At 39.7% G+C, this 12,213-nt stretch overlaps 1 protein-coding gene across 4 annotated transcripts in view; it reads left to right on the top strand.

The window, feature by feature from the left end:
- The window catches only part of LOC108097421 (low-density lipoprotein receptor-related protein 2), a 148,498-nt gene that overhangs the window by 18,801 nt on the left and 117,484 nt on the right, over nucleotides 1-12,213 (top strand). For 3 of the 4 annotated variants that reach the window (XM_017199685.2, XM_017199687.2, XM_017199688.2), the window contains exon 2: nucleotides 9,482-10,100. In XM_017199685.2, coding sequence (XP_017055174.1) covers nucleotides 9,683-10,100 — 418 coding nt within the window. In that variant the 5' untranslated portion in view covers nucleotides 9,482-9,682. Of the gene's footprint in view, nucleotides 1-9,478; nucleotides 10,101-12,213 lie in introns of all 4 variants that reach the window. The other variant, XM_017199686.2, reaches the window with a different exon arrangement.

The following is a 12,213-nucleotide window of genomic DNA, read 5'->3' as shown; positions in this document are numbered from 1 at the left end:
TGATTTTCTTGATTCTGGTTTCGCCTCCCCCAAACTCTGACCATTTGTCCGTTCATTGTTTTGCCAACGAAAATTTTGATTGGATTTCGCTGTAAAAGCATAAAGGCCAAATTCTGGATATATGTTTGTGTGTGTTGTCTATAAATTCGATATTGACACACTACTGAGGCCAACCCATTCAAGTTCAATGTTGCCAAACAAAAACGGGCAAACAATCAGAGGGCAAACCAATCGCAGGGAAAAATAATGTTTCTCGACAAGTTTGTTTGTCGAATCGAAACGATTGTGTGCGACCCCAAAAACCCTGAAACCGTGGTCTCGAATCTTTGTTTTATGCGACTGATATTTGTTATCGCAAACATATGTGGAGAAATTTGAGATTCTTTCGCTTAAGTAATTCATCCACTTTGATTTATCGGTGATTTATTAAGTGCGACTCTCTCTCGCTTAAGTGCTCTTTCAATTGTGATTTATGGGCCACAATTCAATAAGTGGTATCAGAACAAGATATTCATAAATTCCCACAATAACAGCTCAATATTTGTTAGTTCATTGGGAAAGAAATATAGCTTTGATATGATTTTAGTTTTGATTTGCTAGAGATTAATTATGTGAGATAGATTCGCTTGAGCACTTGTTCAGTTTTGCTTTGTGAACTACAACTTTATAATTGGTATTAGAAAATGATATTTTATTGGTTTCAGACTGTAGATAAAAATTGGAATTTGTAAACAGATTTAAATTGTACTTTAGAGAACTTTTTGAGCGTGATTGTTCCACTATTTGTTTTTCTTCGTCCTCACATGACATTTATCAGATAGAACTCACATCCTCAGTAGATTTCTTTGCTTAAGTTGTTTTTTTTTTTCCTTAGAGTTTTGAGTTGACTTTAGATGCCATCCATGGTCAGCTGAGCAATTGATCGTCATTTTTCCTCCATATGCAGCCCTTCTAACCGAGGCCCTTTTGCCCCGATTCAATCAAAGGTTTTCCCCTCTGCCACCGTTTTTTTTTTTTTTTTTTTTTCCTGCAACATTTTTATTATTGAAAATTGTTATTTTGCCAGCAAGAGCAAGAGAAGTTGAAATTGAAATTGGGCGCAGCTGGCTGGAACTGTAACTGCTCCTCCCCATTTTTGCTTGGATTTTTCTTGCTTTTTTTTCTCTTATTATTTTTTTCCCTTTTTATTTTATTTTTGGTGTGGACTCCAGTGTAGCATATTTCCGCCTTGGCGGGCTTCTGTCTATCTTCATTGGGAGATATTTTTTTTTTTCGGGTGTGTTGGCTGTCGCACCTCTGAAAAGCCAGTGGCAAATCGGGAAAATGTACAACAACATTCGACACTTCAGCTGGGCCGGCTGTCAAGGCAAGTCATCTCGAATCCATTCGAGGCATTCGGAGGCAAGTCAAGTCCATTTCATTCCATCACTCTGCTCGAGTGCAGCTCGGTTTCTGTGTGTGCCTATCTATTGGATTTGACTATGGCTATGGCAGTGGCTATGGCTATGGCTATGGCTTTCACTTTGAGCGCAGATTTTTTCCCATTTTCCGCTCACTAATTTTTCCGGATGCAGTTCGCCGCCTTCCTCTGTCGCTCCCTCAATTTTTCCTCAATTTTCTATCGTCTCTCGGGGGCCCGCATCGTTGCAACTTCCTTTAAAAAAGAAAAGCAGAGAGGTCGAAATTGACCTTTGTCTAGGGCCAGGAAGGGGCTACACTTGCCCAAATCGGAGGAGCTAATAAAGTATTTCAACAAAAAAAAAAAAAAACTATTTATTTCATTTCTTTTTTTGATATTTAAATAAATAATGATTTGGTTGTAATACAAACAATTATTTACTTACTTTTTGTATAAGGCATTTTCTTTCACTGTACTTTCCCATGCCGCCCCCAAAATTTCCATTGAACAATCTTTTTGTCATTTTGCCATTCCATTTGGACATTAATTATGCTAGTTGGTGCGTAAATTTCCGCTTCACTTTTTGAAAAGAAGACCAAACGGAAAATGGAAAAACTATCCCACCCCCGCTACAGCCACGCCCCCCTCCGCCCCCTTTGTATCCCCTTCAAAGTATTGTGGGTAGATAAATCTTTAAATGACAGTTGAGCTATTATTCCCATTATTATTATTATTGGCACTAATCTGGTTGCTGTTCGGCATGATTTGGCTCCTTTAACCGATTGCTGATTGTGATTAATGGCTTCGGTTTTTGGATTGTGGACTTCGATGTGCTTCGATGCTCAAACTCGGACTCTCTCTATCTCTCTCTTTCTCTCTCTCTCTCTCTCTCTCTCTCTTTGGCCCTCGAGGGCTTTGGATCTATTATTCGTTTGGTTTTAATTTATGGCGAGACATCACACATATGGGATATACCATATAGTATGTGGGGTTTATATAGCACGGACACCGATGCCGTGTGAAAACAAAAGCGAAACTCTATAGCTTAAGGCTGGAAAGCCATTTAATGCCAGGCACCAGCGATGTGCTGTCACTCACTCATTCAGTCAGTCACTCAGTCAGTCAGTCAGTCAGTCATTCATGCAGGCAGTCAGTCAGCCAGTCAGTCAGTGGGCAAAAGTTCAAAGGGCATAAGCACCTCAGCGGATTCCCCACTTCAGCGTTTATTTTTTTTTTGTGTTTTTTTCAACAACAAATTGAGTGTACAGAAAAGGGATAATCGTGCCGAAAAGCTCCGAAAGGCTTCCAACCATCTCGCCAAAAAAAAAAAGAACAGAGAAAATCTTCGATTTCTGTTCCGAATATTTCCGCTTTTTTTATTTACGCCAGGACTCAAAGGAGAGTAGACTGCGGAGTCTATTCGAAGAATTTTGGTCTTTGTAGTGAAAAAAAGAGTAAAACACGTAAAAAAGACAGACAAAAAATAAGCACAAAATATGAAGGTTAACAAAAAAGTACTCTCACTCAAATATAGTATTTGGATAAAAAATATTTGATTTCAAGAACTTTAATATAGTTTGTTTAAAAAATGCTATTAACAAATTGATTAAAGTCAATTTGTTATTATTATACATACCTATTAATTGAAGTATGTGTTGTAGTTAGGACTAATTAGGAAAATTTTAATTTCTGCCATAATATTTGTATATTTTAAATATATTTTTTCTACCAGAGCTGGTAAACCAAAATCATTACAACCCGTGTTTGTGTAGGGAAAGATATAAATATCAGTTGGATATATAACTGCTTGTGTGTGGCAAGCGAAAAATGGCAATGTCCAAAAGTGGCAAAAGGGATTTTCGGCTGGCTGTTGGCAGCATTTGCCCCCCAATTTTCTCCCCCCCTTTCGTCCCTCGTCACTCCTTTTGCCAATCTGCCCTTGGGCCCGAAAATTGAAATCGAAGCCGTAAAGCAGCGGCAGAGGGATCGGAATTGGAATCGAGGTGCCTGGAAAAAGAGCTCAACGCAAACACACAGGAAATACAATAAAAATATTTACCATTGTCGTCGTCGCGCAGGTGAGACGGACGGCATTCGGTTAGCCGGGTTGTAAACGGGTTAAGGGTGGGCTAACAGGGGTTAAGCGGGCACTAGGCACTGCCAAGGACTGGGTAGCGGTTAAGGCTGGAGCTGGAGCTGGAGCACCCCGAACCTCCTCTCTTCAATGGCCAACGAAAAAAACATCGTAATAAATAAATGAAAATGACGAGGGCAATTGATTTATGCTGCCGTTGCATAACTTTCATGCAGCACTGTGTGCGAATGTGTTCCCGGGGCTAAGGAATTAGATTTATTTCGGGTTCTTTCACCTTTCTCTTTCAAGCGGAATTACCTTAATTTTATCAGCAAAATGCTTTACGGCAGGTAACTGTTTGTTCATTGTTTTTTTGCTGGCCAAACAAGGTATCTTATTAAGGTATTTTGCACTCTTTTTATCTCAGTAAAATAAACAGATTTAACGTTGATTATCTACTAAAAAGCAAGACAGTTTCTTTTCTTTCTTTTTTTTTTTAACAATATTTAGGTATTCCCTATTTTTTTTTGGTTGGGAGTTTTCTATTTTGCTATTTTATTTTAAAAGTTGCCCAACTTTCCTTCCGCTTGTTTTCTGCAGCGTTAACCCAAAACTTTTGGCCGAGTGCAAACGCAGCTGGAAAATTGCGAATAGCGCTCACACATACGGCCATATGCAGATATATATAAACTTCACCCATTAACACAGTTTTCACTCAGATATTTAACCCAAATAACAGAAACCCACAGAGACGCAAGACAGAAGACCGAAAACAGAAGACAGTAGACAGAAGAACGAGGAAAAGCCGAAGAATGAAACAGCAAAAATCGTCGCAACATCAAGAAAAACAAATGAACTAAAGAGAGGAGAAAAAAAAAGTTTAGCTTAAAAGAAGAACAAACCAAGAAGATCCCAAGGGGGGCAAAAAAAAATGGGCTGATTCAAGTCAAATGCGGCGCCGCAAAGTCACTTTACCTGTTTTCTTCTAGCCAATGCACTCAGAAAAATACCTAAGCCGTATTTTTAGGTAGGAATGAATGCTTTTTGCCAAAAAGATCTGTAAAAAAGATTATTGCAAATATCTAAAAATACTTACAAAGCAAGCGAAATCTTAATAAGAATCTTAGGAAAACGAAAAGTGATGGGAACATTTTGAAATGTATTTTCCTCTGTAAATCCACAACGTTTCTTAACTTCTGTGGCACCTTTTTATCTCCTGTCGGTGCATGCAAAAACGTTGGAAAGCCATTGAATTTTTTAGCCCCGATTTGTCAAAAGCAGAACCAACAAAACCATCTCCTCCATCTCCCACCTCCCACTTCCCACCTACAACCTCCATCCCCATCCCCATCCCCATACAAAGTCCCCTATTTTCTGCCGTGCGCAAATCGCAAATCTCGCAATGAAAGCATATCAAAGCCAGAACACACGAAACAATGATGAATCAAGGTGAGAACCGGGAAAAAGTGAAGATGGGAAAAATGGGGGCGGTTGGAAAAATTGCTGACTAGTTGCTGCTGCCCAGCTGGAGGAAAACTCAAAGCTCCGCGGGGTCGAGGGGCCGAGGGGCGGTGTTCGAGGGGCGGGGCTCGGTGACGTATCAACCTCCATCAACATTTAGTTGACAATGGCAGAAGGTCAAAGAAAAAAAAACGCGGCAGAAACCGAGAATGGGAAATTGGTCGGAATTTTTTGTTGCCAATTGAATATTTCAATTTTGGCGACGCAAAAATGAGAGCTGTATTCCTTTGCCTTTGAGCGCAGTTAAATTAAAGCAAAAGTTTTAAAATAAAACACATTAAAGAAATGGCCTGATGTTCATGTGTATTTTGGAAATTCATTTATAATAATATATAATATCTATACTAATATTATAAAGAGGTAAAATTTGTTTGTTTGTTTGTTTGTTTGTTTGTTTGTTTGCAGCGAATAGGCTCCGGAACTACTGGTCCGATTTAAAAAATTCTTTCACTGATAGAAAGCTATATTATCGTGGAGTTAAATAGGCTATAATTTATTTTGAAAAAAATTAGGGATCCGTAAGAAAATTGCAATATTGTCGCATATAAAGTGAGGTGCTACCTCATCACACTGACAAACACGCTCCCATAGCATTTTAACTCAATTTTTGTGTTCACTGTGAAATTGTGAAAAAAAACAATTTTTATTCAATTTAAGTTGAACTGTGAAAATTATGTGGATCGTGCATTTGAGGATAAATTTACCACTCTGTCCATAGTCCAAAATGCTTAGAGGACGACGTGCAAACATTGGCCGCAGACATCCAAGCCAGCAACAAGTATATTCACCAAACTTAAGCGAAGAAAGACAAATGAGCACATGGAGATCATTGGCATCATTCAATCGCTTGGCATTCCAATATGACCCCACTGCGAACTACAGTGATAATGAAAATTTAGATATTGGACCAATGGCGACTATATACCGATATTGCAGTGCGTTAAAGTTTAAAAGAGAAACGGCTGGATTGTGCTGCGCAAGTGGAAAAGTCAAACTGGAAAAGTGTTAAATCACCATCTTTCTATACTTCCATATATTTGAAAAATGTTGCAACATTGACTTTTATGTTGTTAAATTGTGTTGACCAGCGAAGCGGACACAGGACCTCTAGTATATTATATAAAAGAAATTATAAAAAAAAAATAAACTATATTTCTATTAATAAAGTATATCATATGAGAACCCACTCTGTTCTTTAAAGGAAATATCTTTAAATTTTGGTTCAAGTCACTTCAAGTCTTGATGATTTTTTAAGAACCCCAGAGATTTTCCCATGATGCCCCGACTCCATTTTATCCCAACCAATTCCCTTTACGAAACGCTTTTCCCCTTTTTCCCCCCATGTTCTTTTTCAATTTGTCATTTATTTTCCGCTTTATTTCTTCGCCCGAACTTCCCCATAAATACATGTCCTTAATGTGAAACAAAATTTAAATATTTCAATTGGGATTCCTTGTTGTTGTTGTTTTTTTTTTTTGGCGCCCAACCTTCTCGTTGGCTACTTTTCTCTACTTTGGAAGTATATTTTATGGCATTATTTTTATTTATTATTGGCTTGTCTGCGGCCTGGCCTCTCCTTTCGATTGTTGTAAATTTTTATTTATATTTATTTTGTTTTGTTGTTATCATATTTCATATTCCTGACATAATGCGCACCTGATGCCCGAGCCGCTTGTGGCCAATTGGCCAAAAACATTTTGCGGTGCCGCCTTTGGATATCTTATAGCACCGCCGCCCTCGCTTTCCCTTACTTTCCTTCTTTTCTTGTTGTCGTTTTTTGTTTTTTTTTTTTTTTTTTGATTTTTCCTGAGAGCTTTTCAGCGCGAACATTAGCGGGATTCTGGTTTCTGAGTGGGGAGTGCAATAAATCCAGATCCGAAATGATTTTCTGGGGGAGCCTGGCTTAGATATGGTCGCGTGATTGGATCGTTAGGCAGGACACCCCCACCCAATGCCCATTTCAATTTCAAGTTATGACGATGTCCTAGCATCACCCAACACCCACCACCCACCACCGCCTATACCACCCATCTCCCACCCACTTGGCTCATTTTTAGCCACCTCCTCCATGTTTGCGGCCATTTTCGAAAATGGCTTTGGCAATTTCTTGCTTGCCGCGTAATGAAAACGGACAGGTGTGCACGGCCTGGCCACAAAAAGAATGGGGAGGGGGAGGTTGATATTGAGAGGGAAAAAAACTACCCAACCCCCCCATCAATATGCCACCTTCTATCATCACAAGCGGCTCCCTGCGGCTGCCGCTGATTCGCGTAACTTTTCATTTGCTCCGCGAAATGTCGCAGATGACGATGGGTCCATGGGCTAAATGCTCTCACGCTGATGATGGCCCACCGCCCATGGGCTGTTTTGGGTTTTCTTTGGAAAAATTCCATGCATTTTCCACCGATTTGCACGACGAATGCCAAATGCAAGTGATTTTTCTACATACCCGGAGGAAATGCTGGAAATAGTAATACCAGTCGCAATATCAAAAAATTTGATATTTTGTACTTCAAAATTGAACTTAAAATACGATTGTAAGATTTTGATTTATAAGCTTAATATAAGTTATTTTCTTGTATAATAATTTTATATCACAAGTGAAAGCTTTGTTGTGAATGCCACAGGTATTCGTTAGAAAAATATCTTAACATTTTTCCGGCTTATTAAAATTCCTGTTAGTGGTTGACAATTTATATAAGGTTTTCCTGCCTTTTTTTCTCCGCTTTGAGTGCATTTCATCTTTGACCCTAACTTTTGCTTTGTGTCTTTGAATTGGGTTTCCCTCTTTTGTTTTCCATTTTCTATTTGCCATTTTCTCATTTCGGTTTTTTTGTTTTGTTTTTTCCTGCATTTTTTATTGCAATTTTGTGCGCCTTAGCTTGGCGTGCGTGAGCTTTTGTGTGTGAAAACAGGTTTCACTGATTTTCAATTTCAATTGTCTAACATTGGCTGTGCATGTGTGTGTGTCTGTTATTCTCCGAGTCTCTGTGTGTGTGTGTGTGTGTGTATACTTTTTTTGTGCCATTTTTATTTGCGCACATTAGCAATTTCTTTTGTTGACTCGTTGGCATCGTCGGGCCTACTCCTCAATCTGACCTAACCGCATGAGCCACCCACTGCGGTTCACCCACCGCCGAACCACCCACCGAACGAACCACCCACTTATTGTTATTGTGTCGCCTACCCCCTAACGCAGCCCCCAAAACCCCCTCCATCCCCCTCGGATCCCCCTGGATTTCCTTTTTCACCCTGCTCGGAGACGATGTGCGTGATTTTCCACTTGTATGTTTGTATGTGTCGGCATCCCAACTCCCCGGACCAACCAATTCCTCCATATTATGATCTCCGCAAGCTATTGTATTTGATTGTTGCTCATTTTTTTAATACTTTACTTCTTATTTATTTCGCATCCACGTTTTTCAGTCATCTTTCTTCTTTCTCCTCGTTTTCGCTTCGTCGAGCAATTCATTTGTGCTTTAATTTAATGTAATCTGCTCAATGTTCTATTTTCTTCTCCGTTTCCTCGTCGCTTTCTTCTTTCCTCTCTCCTCTCTCCTCTCTCCACTCACCTCTCACCAGTCTCCAGTCTCCACTCTCCTCTTTCGCTTTCGATGCCGTAATGCCACTTGATTCCAAGTCTCAGACTTCAAATTGTATTAAAAGATAATGGAAGGTGGGTGAGCAGTGGAAATATTAAAAAAGAGTTGCATAATGGTAGATTAAATCATTGAAGGAAGCATTCAAATCTTGTAAGACAGACATACTTCCGGTGAAATGTTGAATACTAATGCAAATTCTTGATTGAAAACTTTCCACCAACTAATCGTACTTCTTTTAATAATTGAAAAATATTCTGGATAAACATTTTGCTAACTTCTTTTCCTCTCCATTTTCTTCTTGCAGGATTGCAGTGCAAAGAGCGCAGTGAAAACTTCATGGGATATGCAATTTCCTTATCAAACGAAAGATCCAGCAAAAAAAACAACAACAACAGCCGACAATATGCCATCTCCATCTCCCTCACACCATATTAATTTTTATTTTTCAAGTGTCTGAAATACAACAACCGACGAGAAGCACAAAAAAAATTAAAAAAAAAAAAATAAATACGCAAAAGAAAATCGCGGGGAAAGGAGAAAAGTTCAAAGACGCCGAAGGCAAAAGTTCACATAAAGCAGCCGAAAAAAGTTTTTCAATTATTGTAAAAAGTGTTAAAAAGATAGGGCCAACGCGAGAGAGTGAGCGAGAGAGGACTAGAGTGCGAGCGAGACAGCCAGCAATTATCTTTAATAAGTAAAAAAGTTTAGCAGGCAAAAGAGCAAACGGAATAAGACGAACGGGCCGACGAGGGGAGGAAAATTAAATTTAATTAATTGGTCTTTCAAGTGCTCCTCCCGCGGCCACGCCCCCCCCCAAAAAAAAAAAAAAATTATAAATTGAAAATATTAAACGCGTTAATTATTCCGCTTATTTCATTAAAGCAGCCCACCAAAAATAAAAATACAAATACAACAAGTATAGTGAAGAAAGCCAGCAGAGAGAGAAATCTTAAGAAGCCAGAAGAGCGGTGGGCAGTGAAGAGGAGGTCACCAGACAGGGTCACCGAATATTGAGATCGCCATCGAGGACTTCGAAATAAAGGACAAGGAGCGGAGAAGCCAGCGAAGCGACCGAACAAACCAAAAATGAATCCGACGCCCGTGGGCATTGGATTCGGATTTGGTCGCAAGCCGCCCAACAAGGCCAGAATGCGTTCCCGCTGGCGGCCACCGGCGACAGCCCTGCTGACCCCTGACCCCGCCGAAGGCGACAACCCTAACCGCCCCGCCTCCGATCCGCTGCTGCAGGTCACAGAGGTGACGGCACCCACCTTGCCCCTCGGCGGCGACAACCCTCGCCATCCACAGCAACAACAACAACAACAACAGTGCAGTATTGCGGCGAGGCTGCAGCGAGAGCAGCAGCAACCACAGCACCACCACCGCCAGCGCGGCCAGTTGACAACCCTGGCGCTGCTGCTAATGGCCCTCGTGGCACTCAGCAACCTGGAAACCCTGCTCGCCGTGCGCACCGAAGGACCACGCAATCGCCATGGATCCCCAGGTGAGTTTCTAAATTAAAATTTCCAAAAATATATTTTGTTTATAAATATATATTATAAATTAAAATCAGGGAAATATCTAGTAAAAAACATTATAAGCTAGGACTTGATTACCATTTTATTCTATATTTATATATGGTTTATTTAATAAGCATCATTAAATATAAAGATTTCGGTTAGCCATTGCAACAGCTGCTTCTCATTTAGCAAAGATGTTGTATATATTACAGATATTAATCATTTATAAATCCGTCAAGTAGTCAAGTAGCTCAATTTAAAATTCCAAACATTTACCCAGCTCATTCCTTGGCTCATCTAAAATGTCAATGATCCCCTTGCTTTTGACTCGGGAACATTCCTCTCAAATTCCCCAGCATGTTTGACTTATAAATTAGGGGGACTTTGTGACTTTTTCCACCCCCGCTCGCTCTTTGTGGAAATTGCATTTCCTTAATTTGCTGCCTCCATATATTGATTAGCACTTCACACCAGCAAATTAATGCACAAAGCGTTTCTGTTTGCCTGTGTGTGTATTTTTCTGTGTGTGTGTAAGGCTGTGTGTGTGTGTGTGTGTGTCTGTGTATCTGTGGTTGTGGCAAGTGAGTAGCGGTAACTGCTCGTGTCACTTGAAAATCTTGCCCGCAGCATGACCAACATTTCATCCCCATCCCCTCGATTGCTACAAAAATTATGAACGCCACAAGGGGGCGGGGAAACCCCGGGAAGACAATCGAAAGAAAGCAGTCAAGTCAGCCCACAAAATCCAAACCTTATGTTCATACATTTGTTCATATGTATACATACATATATAGTACAATATATATAAACCACACTGAGATTCAGTTGAGCTTGGACAGGGCAAAACAAAAAATTAATAAAATTACAAAAATCGTTACAGACCGAAAACAAAAGCAAGACAACAAAAACAAAATTGCAAAAAAAAAAAATAAGGTGAAGCAAGAGCTGGGGAAAAAACCAAGAGGAGAGTGAAGAGTGGGAGAGAAAACCAAATCCCTCACCACATTCCCCTCAAATTCTTCGCGCCAAGTCGGTCGACTTGGGGTTTGGCCAAAGCCTGGCTAAAATACAGGGTATTGGGGTAAAATATTGACATAATAAAGGAATTTGGCATTTAATGCTATATAAGAAACTTCTGTAAAAAAAACTAGGTACCCAAATAGGTTGCTTATACTTACTGATTTTTATTACCACTTATGCAAAACGTGACTAAAATTGTTGTATTTCTGGATACTAAACTGTAAAAGTACCACAAGTGTATCAAAACTTAATTGTTCTTTTATTATACATATTTAGTTAAAAGTACAGGGTATCAACAGTTCGTTGCCCCGTCGATCTGGCACTTGTGCATAGTTGTTATTGCTTCTTTTGTGGCTGTTGCTGCTAGTGCTGCCAGAAATTATGAATCAGGAAGTCTTAATAAGCGCAATTTCAAGTCGTTAGTCACACAAAGTAGAAAAAATGCTGGAACCTCTCCTCGAGCCACGTCTTTGGTAGTGCTCTGAATTCTTATTATTTTGTTTTTTTTTTTTTTTTGTTATTGTTGTTGTTGTTGGTTTTTTTTTAAGCTCTCTCACACGAACACACATCAGGCTATTAGCGCCTGTATACGGAATACCATACTTTATTTATGGGGGCGGTCATTTTCCAGTCGTTGTTGTTGCCGTTCCTCTTGCCGTTGATTTTAATTAAGTGAAACGTTTTAATGTTCGCCACAGATTTTCAGATTTTCTGCCCTTGATGCAGGTCGATGGGGAAGGGGGAGCCGCAGTGGGTGGGGGTTAGGGAAACTGGACACAGTCTTTCATGGGCAACTGCGAGTATTTACTGTGTGTAGAGCACACAAACAAAAAAACAAAAAAAGAAAAAGAAAAAGAGAAGGAGAAATGTGTAAACAGTAAATGTCAAGACAAGCGATCAAATTGCTTATTAAAGCAAATGAAAAATGAGAAGGAAAATGAGTTGTGAAAGCCTTGGAAAAGCGAGGAGTGTTTCTAGGTGTCCGAGCTTGTTATTTTAAGCCTAACCGTAATGTCTCTTTAAAGCGGAATAAGTAGAAGCCCAATGGGATTAAACGAATGTCATGCAATTCACAAG

Source organism: Drosophila ficusphila, unplaced genomic scaffold (genome assembly GCF_018152265.1).
Source record: "Drosophila ficusphila isolate 14025-0441.05 unplaced genomic scaffold, ASM1815226v1 contig_197, whole genome shotgun sequence".
Taxonomy (NCBI): domain Eukaryota; kingdom Metazoa; phylum Arthropoda; class Insecta; order Diptera; family Drosophilidae; genus Drosophila; species Drosophila ficusphila.
Note: the sequence above shows the minus strand (reverse complement) of the source record. Positions and strands in the feature narration are given on the sequence as shown.